The sequence below is a fragment of the Anoplophora glabripennis genome, unplaced genomic scaffold (genome assembly GCF_000390285.2).
Source record: "Anoplophora glabripennis isolate ALB-LARVAE unplaced genomic scaffold, Agla_2.0 scaffold529, whole genome shotgun sequence".
Taxonomy (NCBI): Eukaryota; Metazoa; Arthropoda; class Insecta; order Coleoptera; family Cerambycidae; genus Anoplophora; species Anoplophora glabripennis.
Window position 1 is genome coordinate 5,134 of NW_019416645.1, and position 22,117 is coordinate 27,250.

At 34.3% G+C, this 22,117-nt stretch overlaps 2 protein-coding genes across 3 annotated transcripts in view; one reads left to right on the forward strand and one right to left on the reverse strand.

Moving 5' to 3' along the window:
* The window catches only part of LOC108909647 (flotillin-2), a 309,055-nt gene that overhangs the window by 4,887 nt on the left and 282,051 nt on the right, over positions 1 to 22,117 (reverse strand). The window contains exon 2 of one of the 2 annotated variants that reach the window (XM_018714036.1): positions 10,006 to 10,302. In XM_018714036.1, the coding sequence (XP_018569552.1) occupies positions 10,006 to 10,302 (297 nt within the window). Of the gene's footprint in view, positions 1 to 5,802; positions 6,122 to 10,005; positions 10,303 to 22,117 lie in introns of those variants that run through there. The other variant, XM_018714037.2, reaches the window with a different exon arrangement.
* On the forward strand, positions 13,028 to 20,267 carry LOC108909639 (glucose dehydrogenase [FAD, quinone]). Its single transcript, XM_018714026.1, has 9 exons — positions 13,028 to 13,341; positions 14,444 to 14,644; positions 14,765 to 14,935; positions 14,994 to 15,347; positions 15,414 to 15,585; positions 15,752 to 15,978; positions 16,055 to 16,333; positions 16,397 to 16,651; positions 19,693 to 20,267. The coding sequence occupies exons 2-9, from the start codon at positions 14,446 to 14,448 to the stop codon at positions 19,917 to 19,919; spliced, it is 1,884 nt and encodes a 627-aa protein (XP_018569542.1). The 5' UTR covers positions 13,028 to 13,341; positions 14,444 to 14,445; the 3' UTR covers positions 19,920 to 20,267.

Consider the following 22,117-nt stretch of genomic DNA (forward strand, 5'->3'; position numbering starts at 1 on the left):
TAAAAGTGTGCCAAAAGTGGGCGCTGTAGGTGCAATAGTTTTCGCACAATTCTATTTGTTTATAGCGGAGGCTCCAAAAGTTATGAACTTTAAGCCTCTGTACAAACGTTAATTTTCAATCAAACATGATTCTGAAAGCGTCATTGTAATCTTAAAGACGCAATTAAGCGACCTATTAAAAAATATCACGGTTTTTTTGACATTAACATTCTCAAATTGTGCATTAAGAAACCGTGCGTTTTTCGCTTATAAACAATTTGAATAACATTGTTGCTATTTATGCTATCTCACTGAAAATAGATGGAATGGATAGCTGGCAAAAAAATACAGTTTCAAAATAAAAAAAAGTACCCTCTACGACCAACAGGAGCCAAGATAAAATTTTTTTTAAATCGTAGCGCAATTGTTTATAAATATTAAGACTTGAATTTTTCGTAAAATATAGTTTACGACGATTTCCCGTGAATTGCATTGAAAAATGTGGAAAATTAACGACTCACAAGCTCTTTAAAGAGAAGGTAGTTGCTAAATAAACTGTCCGGCGTGGTGGTGGGGGAAGCTCGTACAAGCGAGTCGCGCGCTGTAAAATTTTGCAATATCTCGGCTTCTATTCATCGTAGACTTATTTTTTTTTAAACGGGTAGCTCGACGAAAAAATGACAATGGGCATATTTACGAATTCGTAGAATACCCCTGGAACCCCAGAAAAAATGCATCTTTTATACTTAAATTTTTTTAATTTACAAAAATGTCACAAAAATTATTGTTAAACGAAATATTAATTAAAATTTCAATTTCGGAATTATTTTACTCTTATTAAATAAATAAGTGAAGCTATCGCTCATTTAAAAAGTTATTTTTTTTTTACATATTAAGGCAAAGTAAACTTGGTTTTTCAATATTTTGTTAGCTATTTAATAACGCTCTGAAGGAATTACATAATATGCATTTTTTGGGGTGATTCGAATATTTCTACTTACACTTGTAGGTTTTTTAATTGTTTTATTTAAAGGCGCAAGTAGAAATATTTGGATCTCCCCAAAAAACGTACACGTATCCCTCCAAAGCGTTTTTAAAATTTGTAGCAAATATCTTTCAGACTATTTCAAATAATAAAAGAAAATAACCGGGGAAAAGTCCAGGGAAATGTCCGGGAAAAAGTCCGGGGAAAAGGTCCAGGAAAAAGGGCCGGGAAAAAGACCGGGGAGATATTTCTAGGCGAAAAGTCCGAGGGAAAACTCAATAAATTAAATGTCAATTCTAAACAAGTTTCCTGAATAACATATTTGTATAATGTTAAAAACAAAGGCAGTGTATTCTTGAAGAATTTATATATTTACTGATTTTGTGATCACCCTGTACATGCCAAGTGAAAGTTCTCCATACCAACCGCATTTTAAACAGAAACAAAAATTTTAATGAAGGGTACCTTTCTGTAGTAAACCGAAAAATTAAAATTTTGTACCGTCCGTGTCTATCAAAGTAGACCGATTCAAACACAAATTGAAATAATAATATAGATTTCAATTGTAAGTAACTTTCCTCAATAAAATATTTGTGTAATGTTAAAAACAAAACGATTTATATATTTACCAATTTATTGATAACCCTGTACATGCAAGGTGAACATTCTCCTGTCCCAACCGCATTTTAAAGACAAGCAAAAATTTTAAATGAACAATGCCTTTTTCTCGTAAAAATAAATATAAATGTAAATTCTAAAGAACTTTCCTTACTTAACATATTTCTGTACTGTTAAAAACGAAGGCAGTTTATTCTGGAAAGATTTATATATTTACCGATTTTCTGAGCCCCTGAACATGCCATGTGAAATTTCTTCATGTCAACCGCATTTTAAAGACAAGCAGAAATTTTAATGGAGAATGCCTTTTTCTCCTAAAATGACATAAATATTTTTTACCTTCCGTTTCTATGAAAGGAAGCCGACTCATAGAAGCATTGAAATAATAATTCTAAACAACTTTCCTTAATAGCATATTTCTGTACTTACTGTTAAAAATAAAGACAGTTTATTCCCGAACGATTTTTATATTTACCCATTTTCTAATCGGCCTGTAAATGCAATGTGAAAATTCTCCATGGCAAAGTAGGCACAAAGACGAGAGCTTTGAAATCAAACTCTGTGGAATATTTACGAAATTTTGCTAATGGTAAATATGACTTTTTGGCAAAATAACTGTAATACTTTTCTTTCCTCATTTTGAAATTATTTTGCAGATTGTTCCGACATAAGTATAAAAGACAGCGTGAAAAAAGCTGAAAAGTTCTTAGTTAACATTCTAAGAAATGTTGATTGTAGTTGTAAATCATTTAATGAATTAAGGGTTTGGATTTATAAACACAAAAATTCTATAATAGAAAATTTGCCACCGACTTTTGATTCGATTAGACTTCACATCTTACGGGATTTTTACGTTGTTCATATTCAAACGAATGTTTTAAATTCACATATGAACGAATTAGACCCAACTTCATATGGATTTTTTATTAATGACGATCTACTGTTGCCAGAGAGGGTAAACATCTTAATACCACCTCCCGAAGAGTTACCAGCTGCCTGCAATTGTGCAATGTGCAGCACAAAAGCATGTAATTGTAATTGCAATCGATTCAAATATCTTGCTGCACTTTCTGTGCATGTATGAAAAAAAATACTTAAGAATAAAAATATTTGAAACTTTTACAGTTTAGAAAATCGTACATAATACATATATATTTCAATTGTGAGCAACTTTCGTTAATAACATATTTCCGTACTCAAAAACAAAGGCAGTTTATTGTATAAAGATTTTAATATTTTCTAATCATCCAGTACCTACAACATGAAAGTTCTCCATACCAAACGCATTTTAAAGACAAACAAAAAACTTAATGTAATATTTTTTGTAGTAAAATGAAAAATAAAAATATTTTACCGTCCCTCTCTACGAAAGTTTATGCTTACACAAATTAAAATTTCAATTGTAAAGTACTTTCCTTAATAACATATTTCTATAGTATTAAAAAGAACGACACTTTATTCTTTATATACAGCGATTTTGTTATTACACCAGGAAAATTAGCGAAAATAAAAGAGAAACTCGAAAAAAGTCCTATCCACCAGATTATTGTAAAATTGTGAAAAGGAACATAATACAAGACATCTCTCATCTCGTGAGTCAAAAACTTTTATTAGCTAACTTTTCTATTTAAACAAATAAGTGAGGAAAACAGTTTTTTCACTTTGCAGGGAAAACCATCAATTTTAGCGAAAAGTGACTCTCAGACAGTTTGTAGGGAGTAAAATTATCTACAAAATGAGACTTGTTAAATTAAAATCGGTTAATAAATAAAAAAGTTATTGCAAAAAAACAAGAAAAGTGCCCATTTTTTAATTTGTTTATAACTATCGCATTTATTGTTAAAATTTATAAAACCTATGACAAGTTGAGGGTTTTGTCATACCTACTTTAAAAGTGTGCCAAAAGTGCACTGTAGGTGCAATAATTTTCGCACAATTCAATTTGTTTATAACGGAGGTTACAAAAGTTATGAACTTTAAGCCTCTGTACAGGCGTTAATTTTCAACCTGACATGATTCTGAAAGCGTCTTTGTTATCTTAAAGACGTAATTAAGCGACCTATTAAAAAATATCACCGGTTTTTTGACATTAACATTCTCAATTATGCATTAAAAAAACGTGCGTTTTTTGCTTATAAACAATTTGAAACATCCGGACTGTCTAACCGGATTGTCTAACCCGGACTTTTTACCCGGACTTTTTACCCAGACTTTTAGCCGGACTTTTACCCGGAGTTTTCCCCGAACTTTTTTCACGGAGTTTTTCCCCGGACTTTCTGCCGGACTTTTTTGCCGGACTTTTTACCCGGACCGTTTCCCCCGAACTTTTTCCCCGGAATTTTCCCCGGACTTTTTTACCCGGACTTCTCCCCGGACTTTTCCCCCGGACTTTTTTCCCGTACTTTTCCCCCGGACTCTTTCCCCGGTCTTTTCCGCCGGAGTTTTTTTCTGGATTTCTTTGGAGTTTTTTCTCGGGCTTTTAAATAAAACATTTAAAAAACCTGCACTTGTAGGTACATTCAGTTGATTCAGCAGGATTTGTGATGATATCATCATCGTCCTCATCATCATCATCGAGTAATTCTTGAAGGTCGACGACTGCGAAGAGGAAACCGACGATGTTCATTTGTCAGGATCATCGTCAAAGAAGAAAAAAATGAATTAGTAGCGACAACGACATCTCAAGACAAGAGCTTCTGGCCGTCCAAACTTTACAAGAAAAAATAAATTTTAAAAAAACATGGCTTACACCTTTAACGCTTGCAAGAAACTTGTATAAAGAGGAAGACGGCGGAAGTCGCAACTATCTTGCAAGCAATGACACGTGGATTAGGCCTATTGGGGATATCACGTAAAAAAAACACGACTGAAACTCTACCCCGGTGGTGGTGTGGAAAAGAATTTGCAAAAATGATTTTCATATTGCTCTGCGCCTTTACCGCAAGCGTAGGACCTTAAATGTTGGTAGTAGCGAAAAAATCAAGGAGATCAAAATTGTAGAAAATATAATTCTTTCCAACTTTGTTTATGTACATTTATGTCGTATAGTCAATAACAAACGAGATAATTCAATAATTATACTTTGTCACTATTTTCCCCCTTAACTTGAAAAATATGGATCGCGCGATAAAATTTGTATATAAAGAAGTTGTAGGAAATCGCATTTGCAACAACTTAAGTCCTTGAAGTTGAAAATGGCCGAGATATTGAGCAAAAACGATTTTTCCTTAAATTCAAGATGGCGGCTGATGCAGGGGTGGAATTCAGTGGCGATTCTGAATTTACACTACTATTGACCTCCCCCCTAAAGGTTAGAACAATAAAATTGTGGTCCCTAATTTTTTCCCGGTTAAATGACAACCCGACTGGACTAGTATGTCCCTGTTAATAGAAAGCCTGTCTTTCAGAGAATAAAAAAGAAGTTATCTTGTTTCAGATGCATATTTCTATATGCACCTTAAGTTTGCAAAATTATTTTTTGCAATATGGGCAGACCTTTTATCTTTATACCCTGCCATCTATCGTTGACATATTTATTAAAATTTATTAGAGTCCATTTCAACTCCTGGCTATAATAGACTCAAATCTGGTGGGCGTGCCGGATTTCAAGGCCGGCTAGACAATGAGGAACTAATTTGATTAACACAGTTTTCCTGAAAGGGGCGTTCGATAACAAGTAGTTGTGAGGTTAAAGAAAGTATATGTACTGGGTGTGCAGCAAATAATACTTTACAATAATTTTCACTTGACGTTTTCCCGTATGACGTAAATAGAATCACTTTAAACAATTCATCAGTAAATATACGTGACACACGACCCTGAATTTTATACGCTGATAATTCTCGTTGTTTTTAATAATGTTTTTTTACGAATCCAGTTAAGTAATATCTATGTATTAGTTATTAATTCAAACATTGACACAAATTACATGGAAAGAATGTAGGGCAAGACAAATATGTTTATAGATGAAAATGCTCGAATAAAATTGACAAGATCACATTTTTTTCTGTAACGAATTTATATTGTCGGTAACGTTTTATTGAAAAAAATTAAAATGTATAAAACAGCACATCAAGAAGGTACTAAAATATCTACAATCAGCGAATATGATGGAATTTTACTTCAGCACCGGCAAGATAACAATAATTTATCATCCGGTACAACCGCATTTTAAATGAACAAAATCAATCTCAGTAAATTAAAAAAAAAAAGATCGATACCTTGCCAAGACGGTATAAGTGACACCCACGGTGAGCCCAAGGTTGATCAAACTCATCCACAGCAGCTCCATGGCTCGCGAACTTTTCGAAAACCGTAGAAAACCACCGACACTTGTTTTTATCCCCTTGCCTTGCACAAAGAAACCGCGTGGCTTTGGAAAAACAAAGCGAGATCGCGGGGAACGTTGCTCGACTTGACGCACTTGTACGGAGAAATTTTATTAGATGTGAGAAACAATGTAGTTGCGTAAGGTAACGGAAACCGTTTGAAAAATTAATTGGAGGTGCGAAGCGCCTTGTCGGTCGGTGCTTTTATTGTTGGCCGGTATTCTCAGCAAGGCACTGAGCTGGCGTCGATCAGATGCTCGGTTTGGTGAACTTGCCAGGCTTTCCCCACCACCAGGTCAGTCGATACACTTTAGCTTTAAATATTAAAGCGATTTGATAAAAAAAAAAAAAACCGGTAACGATCCTGTATTGGAATATAGGGTGTTTTATTAACAAAGCTCCCATCCCTTTGTTGGGTATTTTCGAGAGATTAAAATTTTATTTTGGAGTCCCGAGGTGTAGGTCAAAAAAAAATAGTGGTATTACACAAAAACAAAATATAAAGGAACATTGACTACGTATATCACGGCAATAGGGCAATCGTTATTAAGCTTGTGATGGACTTTTTTTAAATTTACCCTTACACTTTCAACATTTATAAATATTTTTAGGTGAGGATGGTTTTATATTTATATGTATACAGGGTGATTCACAAATGGTGACCAAAAAATTAAACCTCGTATTCCGTAGTGAATTTTAAGGGGGCTCTTTCCTATAAAGTTTTTTATCTAGGACGCTTCGTTAAAAAGATACAGGGTGTTAAACTTCAAAAATATTTTAATTTTTTTTAAATAATTTAAAAACTAGTAAGTGAAATAATTCGAAATGGGCACGTTAGATTTACTACTTCTTTAATAGGACTCTATTTTCATTTGGAAAAATTGTATTGTTTTAATGACCAAAGTGTTATTAAATAATCAAGAAGCCTACGTTTTTTTATTCTTTCATCGAAATTACACATTTAGAATGACAAATATGACTTTTAACAAAAATTTGACAATTTTTTATGCAATTGCCACACCATTCCCCGCAATTGTTACCTTTGCACGACCAGGAAGGTAATTCCGATAACCAAAGTGACTTCTACAAGTCTGATCAATACCATACCGTTGCAAATATTCACCAGGGGTCACTTTCACTGATCTAATAAGTACTTAATGTCACTTTTGTTCTTATTAGCTGTATTGAGAAGACAGCGTCACGGAAAAATATCAACTTAACTATGCAGCAATTGACAGAATGGGAGGCAAAGATTAGCAGCACAAAACGTAGGTAATTGTCTAATTAAGTTATGGTCGCAAATAATGTCAAATGTTTTATTCTCGGTTTTATTACGGCTGGTAAATAAAATTATATCACATCGAATCGAATGTGTGTGTGTGTGTGTGTTTTTATCTAGTCGAGTACACGGGGTGGTCGAAACTTAGCAGCGAGCAGAGCTTGAAAATTTCCTTGTGATAATATTTTTTCTTTCAAAAATGTCGTTTTTGTTTTAATATCAAAAAAGCATGAGTATACAGAAATATATTGAAAACTACGTGACAGTGTTGTCGCGTCTTGGATAAAAAAAATAACCAAGACACTTACGGCTAGATTAACTAACCTACATCACCACCTACATATTTTTTCTAAATAGATAAGAGTATTCATTATTAATTTGTGCGCCACTGTATGCAGGTTTCCTATAAATAGTCTAAAATATTTCTGAGGGGAAACACCCTGTATGTTACAGAACTGAGAATATTTCATTAAGAACGTTGTTATCGATTTATGGATTTTGCTATGTACACATTACAGCGATAAATAAACTCACCTCGCGTAAAGTAATAAAACAGGACGCAGATAAAATCAATACATAAGCAATAAACGATTTTTCCTCATCTTTTCTTTTGTGTCGGGACAGAAAAATGGATTACTAAAAAATTAAAAACACCTCCAAAGCATTTTTTGTAACTGAAAACAGTCATCATCTTTAGCATTGAAAGACGTCATTACAGTTACGTAAAAATTACGTAAATTAAATGAATTGAAATCCTTTACTGTTCTGTGGTAGACGTCACCGTATTTTCCGTTGTGAAATACAACGAACAAATATACAATAATAATTGTAACCCTGAATTGTTGCTAACTTCTAGAATACACAGATTAATTAAGCAGTCTACGAAATGCTATGTAAAAATAGTTAATTATAATTTGACGGATCCAACACATCAGTGTAAATATAGAATTTTTATTTATTGCCTTTATCTTGAACACCTATTATTAACTGGATTCGATGTAGTGCAACGATTTGTTTAACTCTCAAGTAATTTCCTCGTCTTTAAACGCGATCTTTCGAAGGTAAACAATCGAACCTGTCTGTAATATAACAGAAATATTTACTAAACGATCTCGCTGTATTTTTAGCACACATTTACCTTTACTTTTATCACTTTGGCATTGGACATTGCTGAATTTCTAAAGACGTTCTTATTAATTAATATGGTCGAAAGCTGCCAACGAATTCGACGAGTAATGAGTTGAAGGGCGAGGGCAAATCACTTCCTCGTCGTTTTTGCATGCATCACCTTGAAATCGGATAATTATATGCACGGCTGCAAGTGGTCATTGAGATTTTACAAAAAGTGGTACCTAGGTGTTAGGCTCGAGATGCGTTATCTTTGTTTTTTTTTTGTGTTCTTTGTAAAGCTAATAATAACATTTACTACATTTACTATTTCGACTTTTTTGTTACATCAAACACCAATTGATTATTATACAGGGTGTCCCGGTACTTGATACAAAAAAGTCGAGTACAAATAGATGAAATCAAAATAATATCAGTTTTTACAACATCAAAAACAAGTTGTACGGATGTGTTATCGGTCACCAAATTTGCATCATGCTGAAATTAATAGTTTATAGACTGTAAATAAAAATAACTTTTTAATTTTCACCTTTGAGAGCCCGTAACTTGTTAACGGAGGCCCATATGAAAAAAAATTATATGAAGAACTGATATTATTTTGATTTCATCTATTTGTATTCGACTTTTTGTATCAAGTACCGGGACACCCTGTATAGTTGGCCTTTTTAACCTTCTTTTATCTCGGAATGTCAGACATTACATAAATGGTATTTAACACGGTAAAAAAAGTAATTTTTATGTTATTTATGTGGCTACACCTTCAGAAGTAGAAAACTGTCCTTGCTTGATTTTTTTAAAATTAACAATGTATTAACTTTTTACAGTTGAGTATAAAAGAATTAGGTCGAAATGTTTTTTTGAAATATATGTAATAGGAAATGATGTCACTTTAGTTTTATTAATATCCTTGGCTGTAGTTTGAACTTTAACTTGTCTATTGGTGGCCAAGGTCTGGCAATCATCTGTTAATGACACTTTGTGAGAATATCAAAGCTAATAAGATGAGATACTGTACTGTAAAAATACAGTATACTTAATAAAGAGCAAAAAGTTGTAAATATCTAACAAATATAGAGATATTTCTTTAATTATTATGTACCTTATTAACTTTTCCTGAATTTAGAACGCCTTGTATTAGACGTTAGTAAAGAATCGATTTAGATGTGAGAAATCGAGAAAACAACATTGCGAATTATTTTGAAATTGAACTTTGCGTCATAACAATTTAGCTGCGGGAATTTCCATCACAGCAAAATGCAAAATTAGTTGACGTACTCGCTGATATGGACTGAACGGATCTCCTTAATAATTTGGGGTCTTAGTCAAGAGAGCGTTCTTAATTGATATTACGGCTTTTAAATTGAAGAAAAATTGGCACGTGGGGATTATTCCTATAATAATACTCTCTCTCTCGATAGTATTACGCCAATATGGTTAACAATATTAAAAAATAAAGTGGTAAAGCGAAAAAAGAAATAAGTGAATCAAAAGTGACTATTTTAACATAAAAATGGACCAAATTACACCATAATGAAAAGTGACTTTTTAGCTATTCATTTAAAAAAAAAAAGGACACTTTAGCGATTGTTTTTTTTTAAATGGCATGAACGGTCCAGCTTTGCATAAGCAGTTTTTTAATAACTGTCCCCTTCCCTCTGTTACTCTCTCCCAGGAGATAAAAAACTCACCTAGGATGGCTCTAAGGTGGCCCTCCAGCGTCTGCAGGATGGTCATCTTGATCTCCTTCACCGTCTTGCCTAGGAACTGCTCGGAGGCGGTCTGCAGTAGCTCGTCGGCCTTCATGATCTTGCACTGGGCCACCCCCGTCACCGACAGCGGCACCCCTTGAGCCGTCTCCACGCTCTCGCATTGCGGGTTTAGGGTCATCACTTCCAGCGAAAGCCGTTGGACGTCGGTGACGCACCACCAGGCCCACGCCCAACCGCCCACGACCGCCACCTTCTTGGTAGATCCGCAGCATCCACCTGGGGGGGAAAAAACGACAACGCTTTAGTTGGAGACTTGAAAATGAGCTTTGTTACTTCGTTTTATATATTTTTTTAATATCGATTTAGAATATAAAAAATCATAAGTTCTATCTTTTGAAGTGGTTTGACTAGACCTGTCAATAACCACGTACGATTTTTTTACAACTTCCGCTTTACGAGTCTGAAGAAATCATAATTGAAAATATCCTCACGTGCAAAAGGGGAACTGTACGCTAGCGATTAAATTCCGGAAACGGAGTATGTCCCGTTGACTTTATATATTACAAACAGTGGCAAATTGGCAAGAGACCTTATAGTGTGCAACTTTTTTTAATTGAAAAATTTCATGTTAACTTTATTTTTTTCGAGAGTATGTATGACAAAAATTACTTTAATAACACAATACATGTATTTGAAATAAAACGACTTTTACCGTTGAACAGTAAAATACAGCAAAAAGGGGCTACGCTGTGACGATTTATAACGTTCGTTAAGATTTTAATACATTTTACACAAAAAAAGTTGCCGCAAGAAAAATATGCTAAAATTTAGCCCCTTGCATGGGATACTTTGTAACAACGATATTTTTTTATGAAAAGCCCGGTACAAAAGTAATATCTTCTCGATTTTAGAAATATGTACATATAATAAATGATACTCTGCGTTTTTCCAATTTTAAAATGTACCTATCTTTCAAAGAAGTGTAAAAATGTAGCTCCATATTTTAAATCAGCAAAAGGTAAGAGAATAGACAGACAACAGATAGACAAAACAAACTAAAAAACATATACGGAAAAAAAACAGATGTCAGATAAAATGTAAAGACAAACGACAGACACAACAAAATAAGAAAAGACAAGAAAAAGGACAATATGATACAAAAATGGAAACTAATTCGGAAAATGGTTAAAAATTATTTCAAATACAGGTAACGGTTCCAAATAGAACCGTCATACGGAACTGTTACTTTAGTACCGTCTAATGATTGGAACTATTTTACTGTATAACTATAACCTATAATCCAATTTTTAAAAGTATATTCGGCTGCCGAAATTATAAAGAGTCACTAAGACATAATATAAAAACACTATTACCATAATGCGTATAAAATCTAAAATGATTTCTATACGGTTCAATATTATTTATCTTTGTGCCGCTCGCCATGCACATCGGTAGAATCTATAATCGTGTATAGACTGAGTTACACTGAACGTCGATCTATATTCTATCTCTGTGTTTTGCACTTGGTAGGGAATAGGGAAATGCTTTTTTAGTGGGTGTAAACGGACTTGATTTGCCCGACCTGAGAAACGTCATAGCATAAGCGTAGACGAGGGGTCTAATTCCATGGCTATAATAAATTTATAAATTAAAAAAACACAACTGGGACGTTTTAAAATGCTGTAATAATTAAAATTGATCAAAGTGCCGGTTATAGCAAACCGTAAAAAATATTAGATGTTATGTTTTATTATGTTTTTTCAATATTTTCTATATCTTGTTGCCTTTTACGCAGCCACGCCAATGGATTTTCGTTCCCGGTACGCGTCATCCCCCTTACTAGTCCAAGAGCTAGCGATGAATCACTATCTATAATTTTGGCCGGCGAGTATAGATAAAAGATAGAAATGAAGTATCTCTTACAAGAACTATAATTGTTGTTCTTATATTTAGGGTGGCAAAGTAAAACAAAATAGCCCTTTTAATAATAATTATTCTTGAACTTTCGCATATTTTCACTATTTTCAGTCGAGAAAATCTAAATTTCTAATAGGAAAACAGAGAGTGGAAAATTGATCTTCGTTACGAAGAGCACGTAGGACGAAGTAATCGTTCTACTTTTCCACATATTCGACATAATAGTGACGCAGAGAATACGAGTATGTATATATTTCTTTTAAGAAACAAAAACGGCTTCCAATATTGTAAGTGCTGTTGTACGTTGGTAAATTTGTAAACCCTTCACACAGATGCAAGCAGACATTATTTTTATTCCCTGCAATTGATATGTTAAGAAAACTTTCTCGAGCCTCAAGGTACGCTCACAGTTTTCAAGGACAGTTTAAATAAAACATTTATAAATCATGAAAATGTTTATCGTGACAGATAATAATTGCCCAAAATCATAGATTTTTTACCGATTTAGGAGCGTAGGTTCCTTATTACTACTGTAATGTTAGCGTTAGCCTCATAACGAGTTGGGCAAACAAATAGAAAATGTAACTGGCTAGGAAAGTGAACATCTTAATTGACTGGGTTATTGTAAGAAACGCCGTTAGCAGTATCCGTGTCAGCGGGCAGAGAAACAAGCCAGAAAGCAGATACAGGGTGGTCTAAATTCGGTTCTCCGTAACGGCATATTAGCTTTGCTCTGCAAAGATTTGTTTAGTGTGCATGCTCATAAAAAAAATTGCTGTTTTTATGACAAGGATGAAAATCTTGTTTTTTTTTAAATTATAATCCCAAATAGTCCAATAGACTTCCATATTTAATTATAATAATGAGAAGCTTGCCGGATTATTGAAAATAAATAGTTTTCAAACGAAAAAGTAGACAAACTACATCATAAAATTAAATAATAATAATAATGGATCAACACCGAACACGAAACTTGGCTTCCGCTTCGTGTTTGGCTCACCCTATACACGGCAGCGCCCATTTCCACCGAAGACATTTCACTCATGCAACTGTAAATGATGGCCAGGACTGAGGAGACAGTGAATATCTTCCTCTAGTGTCGCAATAGCTTAACAAGAACTCAGTCAAGTTCAAGATCGACTTTGCACTATTTAATTTCTCTTATTTTTCTTGAAGGTTTTCATTTCGTGACAATTTTCCGAATTATGTGTATATCTATGAAGAAACTGGAGTGCTACATCATGCTGAAGTTATGTGCCCGGTGAAAATTAGTTTACTTTTAATGATAGTTTGAAAACTGATGGTGTGTTTCAAGAGAAAAACATTTTTTTCGCTGTGTTGAGATTGGTTTTAAAAAATTTAAATTAGAAGAAATATAGGTTTCAACCATCTATTAAGGTAAGTTGTTTGAATCGTTGATTTTATATTACCACAAAATCATATAAATATTCATTTTTTTATATACATATATTTACGTGTATTTTTAGAACAAAATGAATATGAAATTCATTACAAATAATTGTTAGAACAAAATTAACGTGATTTTTTAAAAATGTCTAATTGTAAGTATGTAGGTAATTTTTAAGACTATAAGTTTAACATAAATCAAATTAGTTGCAGTAGATTTTCCTATCACAGATATTAAAAAGTTATTAGCTCTTAATTACACAACCGAATTTTTCATTTTTAACACCTTACAGGCAGGTACATCAAATGACAAATGAATGAAAGTTTGGTACCATTTGCGGACTGTGAGAAATATAAAGAAAATGTAGGTCAATTAAAATAATACTATCAGTTGATCACGTAGGTAATTATTGCACATTATTAATGGGTTATTAATTTTTATTTTTTTTTCAAAAATATTGAAATGCCCTTTACAGTTTACTAGTGCCTCGTTATTTAAAACAAATCGTCTTCCAAAAAATTAATAACAATAACTTTTAATTGCTCGATACGCCAATTTTAAAATGCTATCCCAAACGTCTACATGTTTAAAGCATTTTTAGTCCACGATAACAGAAAATGAATTTACTGGAATTATGTAGATAATTCAAAGTGATAGCAAGGAATGTCCGCGTCTTTACGAAACTTTTCGACCCCTTGAGCCACTGCCTTTCGTTCGCCAGTCACGTATCCCTTATATCGATGGAGTAATCTCTGGCGGGAGCAGGAGAAAGTGATATGTGATCGAAATAAAAAAAATAACTCGGGTGACAAAATCCATCACTGTCATTATATCAGTGCCGATGATCATCCAAATCGTTGAGGTGGCATTAAAATGTTACTCCTATCCAGTGGTAGGTCGTCGTGTTTTTTTTTATGATTTTTCGATGTAACGGTCCTCTACTGTTTATTTTCAAAGTCAACTTATATTAAGAAACGTTTTTTATAAACATAAAAGTACTTTAGTGAGCAAAACTATCGCACAAATTTCGAAATAGTCGCATGGTTGTTTAAATAAAAATTGCATGAGGACTTCTCATATTTTATTTTTTAGTGATGAGTGCGATAGCGGCGCCCTTGTATGGGCTGGGAGCGACGGCGGCATCAAACTTGGCCATTTTCCTGCCAGCTCTGGTGGCTGCCATAGCCTACTTCCAGTACGAACAACTGGATCCAGAGAGCAGGCCCATAGATGTACAAGAAGACGAACTCCTGGAAAGGTACGACTTCATAGTGGTCGGGGCAGGATCCGCAGGTAAAAAATTACATATTTGGTATAGGGTAACCGAAAATTGTCAATCAATTATTGCACTTCTACCTGGAAAAAAAAAGACGACGTGGAGAAATAATTCGCCCTTAACTTTGCCGATTTCAGGGGCCGTGGTGGCTAATCGACTGAGCGAGGTAGACAGCTGGAATGTGTTGTTATTAGAAGCCGGAGGAGACGAAACTGAAATTTCCGACGTCCCTTTGATGGCGGCCTACCTGCAACTATCCGCCCTAGACTGGAAATATAAAAGCGAACCTCAAGGGCAGGCATGTCTAGGTAAAGTATACTTTTAACCAAAAAAAACGTCAAATAACGATCGTATCGTCGCTTGCAGCGATGAACAACGGCAGATGCAACTGGCCCAGGGGCAAAGTTATAGGCGGCTCGTCTGTCCTCAACTACATGCTGTATTTGCGCGGCAACAAGAAGGACTACGACATCTGGGAGTCCCTGGGGAATCCAGGATGGGGTTCTCAGGATGCCCTGTACTACTTCAAGAAGTCGGAGGATAACCAGAACCCGTACCTGGCCCGTACGATCTATCACGGAACTGGGGGGTATTTGACGGTGTCCGAGGCCCCCTATCACACGCCGCTGGTGGCAGCGTTCGTAGAGGCTGGGAGGCAGTTGGGATACAAGAACAGGGACATCAACGGGAAGTACCAGACTGGTTTCATGATGGCACAAGGTAAGAGGGTACCCATCACATTTTTTTTTTTGGACGCCGTATTTCACTTTTTTTGTTCGGATTCAGGAACTGTTAGGAGAGGTTCGAGGTGTTCTACTGGCAAGGCCTTCCTAAGGCCAGTGAGGCTTCGGGGAAACCTTCACGTGGCCATGAAGGCTCACGTCACCAGAGTCCTGATAGATCCCTTGTCGAAAGTTGCCTACGGAGTCGAATTTGTACGGAACGGCAAACTCCACAGGTAAAACAATAAGAGGATAAAGTTCTTTCATCGCTCTTCAAGCAATATTTAAGGTACAGGCTAAATTTTGTCCAAAGAATTCCGTGTTATTTCCAACTGTTCCGGACAGATTTAAAAAGTTTTGCAAAGACGTAATCTCTATACAATATCAGTAACTGTTTTTCAGAGTTCGCGCTACCAAAGAGGTCATCCTATCCGCGGGTGCTGTCAATTCTCCCCAACTTCTGATGTTGTCAGGAGTTGGGCCCAGAGCCGACCTGGAGCAGCTCAAGATCCCGGTCGTACAGGACCTGAAAGTGGGCCATAATCTGCAGGACCACATAGGTCTCGGTGGTCTCACATTTCTGATCAACAAAGAAGACTCCATCACATTGGACAGGGTGTACTCAGTCGGCAAGTACCGATCCAATTCTCAAAAAATGCAATTTTTCGGACGCCTTTGTCGAAAGTTGAAATTCTTTCTTTGCAGGCCCCCTGATGCAGTACGCCATCTTCGGCGGCGGCCCGCTTACCATCATGGGCGGCGTGGAGGGCCTCGCCTTCGTCAACACCAAGTACGCCAACGCCTCCGAGGACTTCCCCGACATCGAGTTCCACTTCGTCTCCGGGTCGACGCACAGCGACGCTGGCGCCCAAATCAAGAAGGCGCACGGCCTCTCGGACGACTTCTACGATAGGGTGTTCAAGCCCATCAACAACAGGGACGCGTGGAGCGTTATTCCCATGTTGTTGAGACCCAAGAGCAGAGGTTGGCCGTTTCGAACACGAAATTTTGCGTTTCTTTTCATTATTAATCCGTTCTCTGCTTCAGGGTTTATAAAACTGCGCAGCAAGAGGCCTTTCGACCCTCCACTGATCTACCCGAACTACTTCCAAGACGACTTCGACATGAAGACGCTGATAGAGGGCGCTAAGATCGGCGTGGCGCTGAGTCAGACGCCGGCCTTTAAGTCGTACGGCAGCAGGTTGCACGAGTTTCCCGATTGCGAGCACATCCCCAGGTACACCGACCCCTACTGGGAGTGCATGATTAGATTGTACACGGTCACTATATATCATCCTGTAGGTGAGTGTGTTCCTCGAAACAAATTAAGAAGCTTTACAAAAGGCAGTGGCGACAATAGCGACAGTATTTGTTTTAAATATTTAATGACGGCTAAACTTATAGACCAGGGCGAATCTATCGAAATATTCCACTTCTTGGATACAAGAGGGGGCAAGCTAATTTTTGCTGCAATACCTCCAGTACAACTCACATAATAAAAGTGTAGATCCCTAGATCTGGGCGAGGTTCGGAATATTTTCAAAATTGCAAAAATGTTTAAAAAAATTCAAAAAATACCTGTTTTATCCGAGTTTTTTACTTATATCTTGGAACCTATGCATTTTGGAAGAATATTGAACAGGAAAAAAAGTTTTAGAATTGAATTTTGCGCAATATACTGTAAGTTAAAAATATTTAAATACAGAGTGACCCATTTGAAAGCGGGCCACCCTCATAACATTTTTATTTATGGAGCGATTTTGACGAAATTTTTTTTTAAATGTAGAGGGGGGAAAAGTGTATTTTGGGGCCAAGCGCCGTCCAGTTCTTTTTTAAACTAAGGCCTACTAGATCACATTCAGAGGCTGAAAAATCCAGAATCCATATTAGCGAATTTTTTAGAAAAAATCTGCGTACGCCACTGGATTCGGCGTCCCCTGAAATGGATCTGTACCAAATTTCATGAAAAAATATTCAACATTAACGATTCTGCGGCTAAATTGCTGTCAAATTGTTTATTATGCATAAAGAAACTTTTTATCTAGTAACCCATGCGATAATAAATCAATCACAACAAATATTTAATAACACGTTTAATAGACATCATTATACCAAAATACAATGAAACAGACAGAAAAATGAACGAGAAATTAACATAAAATTTACAAAAAATACAATAAAATAAAATTAACACACATGAATTAAATTAAATTCTGGAATTTTCAACTAAATCTCCATTTAATTGAATGAATATTTTTGTAAATGTTGCCTCTCCTAGATTTTTTTTATGGGGGTTCATTAAAGAAAAAGTTTACTACACTCGTCCAATGAATGCAGAAGAACTGCGCGAAAGAAGAAGATAGGCATGCGCTGAAATTACAACACATCAATTGTCTAATGTTATGGCACACATTCAAAAACAATACAATAAATGCATTCAATTAAATGAAGATTTAGTTGAAAATTCCAGAATTTAATTTAATTCATGTGTGTTAATTTTATTTTATTGTATTTTTTGTAAATTTTATGTTAATTTCTCGTTCATTTTTCTGTCTGTTTCATTGTATTTTGGTATAATGATGTCTATTAAACGTGTTATTAAATATTTGTTGTGATTGATTTATTATCGCATGGGTTACTAGATAAAAAGTTTCTTTATGCATAATAAACAATTTGACAGCAATTTAGCCGCAGAATCGTTAATGTTGAATATTTTTTCATGAAATTTGGTACAGATCCATTTCAGGGGACGCCGAATCCAGTGGCGTACGCAGATTTTTTCTAAAAAAATCGCTAATATGGATTCTGGATTTTTCAGCCTCTGAATGTGATCTAGTAGGCCTTAGTTTAAAAAAGAACTGGACGGCGCTTGGCCCCAAAATACACTTTTCCCCCCTCTACATTTCAAAAAAAATTTCGTAAAAATCCCTCCACAAATAAAAATGTTATGAGGGTGGCCCGCTTTCAAATGGGTCACTCTGTATAATACCGATGTTGCAAAGTAGCAATAATTGATGAAAAAAAGGCAAAATAATCCAGTTTTTTGAAATTTTTTTTTTAAATATTTTAATCTAATTGATTAAAAATAAAAAAAATAGAGGACTAACTTTAAAAATTTTCTGTCGCTGTCCTAATCAACCGATTTCAATTTTTCAAAAACCATTTGAAAGGTTCAGCGGTCTTTTCTATGTGAAAAAATGTTCATGTATCTAGAGCAATTAAAATATATTTAAAAAATTATCCAAAAATCTCGATTATTTTGCCTATTTTCATCATTTTTTTTTGCAACATGGGTAATAAATTTTAACTTACAGTATATTGTGCAAAATTCAGTTCTAAAACTTTTTTCCTCGTCAATATTCTTCCAAAACGCATAGGTTCCAAGATATAAGTAAAAAACTCGGATAAAATAGGTATTTTTTGCAATTTTTTTAAACATTTTCGCAATTTTGAAAATGTTCCGGACCTCGTCCAGATCTAGGGATATACACTTTTATTAAGTGAGTTGTACTGAAGGTAATCCAGAAAAAATTTGCTTGCCCCCTCTCACATCCACCTCAAAACAGATCCGCCCTGGTCTATTACTATGCACTTACAATTATTAGAACAATGCTAATATTAAAACTGTTTTTTTTTTTAGAATAATTCTATTAAAAATCTCAAATAATGAATTGTCGAATCATATCTCGTCTGTAATTATATGTATATTTGTGGCATTTTCAATTACCTTTTTTATTTAATCGGATATTTCTGGACCTAAAAGTAATGACTTTTAAATAGATAATCCCTTGTCCCAAAAAGGATCAATCAGTTTAGTTAAGTTTTGGTAAGAAGCTTTCCAAATTAGAGATACTGAAGACTAAAATATATCAATTTAGCCAAATATACGTTAGTCTAAATATTGATAGTTATAAACTTACAGGGTGTCAAAGTTACTGTGTTATTTACAATGTTTTCTTTGTTCCTGGATAATTTCGTTAGGTTTTGTCTAAAATCCAGTAGATGGAGGTTTTTTAGGTATGAGACATAAGATTCCGCCCTTTAATAAAGGGTATATTTTTGTAAATAACCAATCGTACATTTTTTGTATCACCTTGATACGCAATTACTAATAGAAAATTTTGAATATCTTGTCCTTCCTCAACAACAAAGATGTACTTGTTAGAATCGTCTAAAGGTAATAGTTTCCGAGATATTTTGCTTTTAAAAGTTTGATGTCTGTTTGGTGTCTACTGTCGCCAACGCCTTTATAAAGTCACTGTAGTTTATGGTCTTCATCAACGTTACGACAATTTCTAATAATTTGAACTTGTTATAATAGCGGCTATTAACATTTTTCTCAGGTACGTGCAAAATGGGACCCTATTGGGACCAGGACGCCGTAGTGGATTCGCAGCTGAGGGTGTACGGTATCAAAGGGCTGAGGGTGATAGACGCCTCCATCATGCCAAACCTGGTGAGCGGGAACACCAATGCGCCCGTCATCATGATTGGGGAGAAGGGGGCCGACCTAGTGAAAGAGTTTTGGACGAAAACCGCGAAATATAAGAGAAATTACAGGGGGATTTGAGCGCGGGGTGGTACGGCACGATGTATAAGTGTAGTGCGTGAGCCGTGTTGTTTTTTTTTTTATTCGGAACTGGTTTTAATACAGCTAAATTAGGTTTTGACTGATTCTTACGTAAACAAATGTAACAATACTCGTTGTATAAAAGATCAAAACATATTTGAAGTTTGTTTGTATTGTACTGCAGCACTAAGTTATATACGAACATCATATTTTTGAGACAAACAATAGACATTTCTCATAACAATCGTCTATAAACTAGGAAAATTAATAGAGTTCCTCTAATTTATTCTATTCAAATGTGTATATTAAGGCAGTTTGTAATACCTGTATGTTATTTATCGAATTGAAAATAAATATATTGCATATTCTGTTTTAATTTAACTAAATGAATAAAATTTGATAATACTTTTATGAGATAAAATGTATGCTTTTTATATGAGTTGGACTTACTGCATCCTGTGTTCTTAAATTTCCGTAAATTCAGCAGAAATGTAGTTGCGATGCATTTAATCTCTAAGAACGCACATAGTAGTAGAGTTGTGATTGCATGGAATTATTGTTTTTCTCATTACCTGTAAGTACGTAAGTAAAATTTAAAAAATACGCCAATTATTGATTAGTTTCTATAGATGTGTTTTAAGCGGGAAAATTTTATTAAAAAATGGAATCATTTTCGAGTTAATGATTTTTTTTATATCTTACTCATTGCCACCTAGATTAACCAGACCTATTTACTCCGTAAACCAATAACTCGTTAACGAATGGAATAAAATACTACCTAATTTTCTTGTGTAAAACGAAATATTGAAACAAATACAATGTTGCATGTGATTATTGTAAAATAACAATCGACATAAAAATATACGATTTGTGGAAAGATTTAAGTTAATTCAATTGAACAAAAATACAGAAAATTTATATTTAACGTTATTCTGTCAATTTTTTCTACATATTTTCGAACACGTTTGATTCTAGTTGCCTATCCTATTCGTACCCTAATATCAGAAAATAACACAACCAAAAGCACAATGTACCTACATATTTGCATAACTTTCTGAGAAACCAAAAACACGAACTTCTAATCCACTTTTATTACTTCCATCGCTCAGACGAACACAGACAGCACTTGGAAAACATTACAAAGTAGTGTATAAAAAATTATAGCAAAATACAAAATATTATCTCAAGACTACCTTCCTCAGTCCAACCACAAATTTATAACCTCAATTAAATTAAAGGGACAAAGCAAAATTTTAGAATTAGCACGAATGAGACGCAATAATTACACACAGAATTATTCAATCGAATTTTACAAGATATTTAATTAATCTGGCAACAGTTACTGAAATAATTAAGGATGGAAACTGATGCATTTCTGGTTGCCTAAATTATACCGAAAAATGGTAGAAAACAGCCCATTTTTATTCCAATGTATCTTTTTAAAGCAATGGAAGAAAGTAGTAAAATTTCATATCACATTTGGAAAAGTATAAATGAAGACAGTAAAGCAAAAATTAATTGGGATAGGTAAATAATTCGTGAAAAATTAATTTCTAAATATGAAGGTTTTTTGGACTTTTACAAATAAACGATTATTTCTTCATAGTATTATAGAATTATGCAAATTTTTATATAGTTGTCTTTTAATAAATAAACTGATTAGACTTTATTTCATAGTTTGTTCAACACTTTATTATTTAAAAAGTTATATTGGCATAAAATTATTAAAAAAATATTCATTCAAGAATAGCATTATATCGGACCTTTAATTCGCTTGATTTGTAATAGATGTCGCACTAGTAAAAATTTATTTTTGAATGGACTCTGGTTATTTTTGACGAACAGCTGTTGTATTGTGGTTAATTTGGTATAACCTGATTCTGAATTGGTAGTCATGGTTTCTGTTAATTGATACGTAAATATTTAAAGAATGTCATGATCATTTTAGATATATTTTTGTATAAAAGTATATAAGTAACAGTGCAAGTCCATACTATTATATAATTTTAGAAAATATGAAATATAAACAATTTTTAGTTTATTTAAAACCATAATTTATAATTAATATACCTATATTAGTATCTACGGTTAGTGGATAAGAGGGAAAACATTTTTATTTTCTATTCTACTAGAAAAAGTAATTCGTGACAAAAAATATTTTGCTTTTTAATTGAATATGTTTGTCATGAAAAACTGTA

What these genes read in the sequence shown, in the direction of transcription:
- LOC108909639 (XM_018714026.1), top strand. Translation starts at nt 14,446, where the DNA reads ATGAGTGCGATAGCGGCGCCCTTGTATGGGCTGGGAGCGACGGCGGCA. An exon ending in GTTGAGACCCAAGAGCAGAG is followed by an intron (nt 16,334 to 16,396) that starts GTTGGCCGTTTC and finishes TCTCTGCTTCAG; the next exon opens with GGTTTATAAAACTGCGCAGC. An exon ending in CACTATATATCATCCTGTAG is followed by an intron (nt 16,652 to 19,692) that starts GTGAGTGTGTTC and finishes CATTTTTCTCAG; the next exon opens with GTACGTGCAAAATGGGACCC.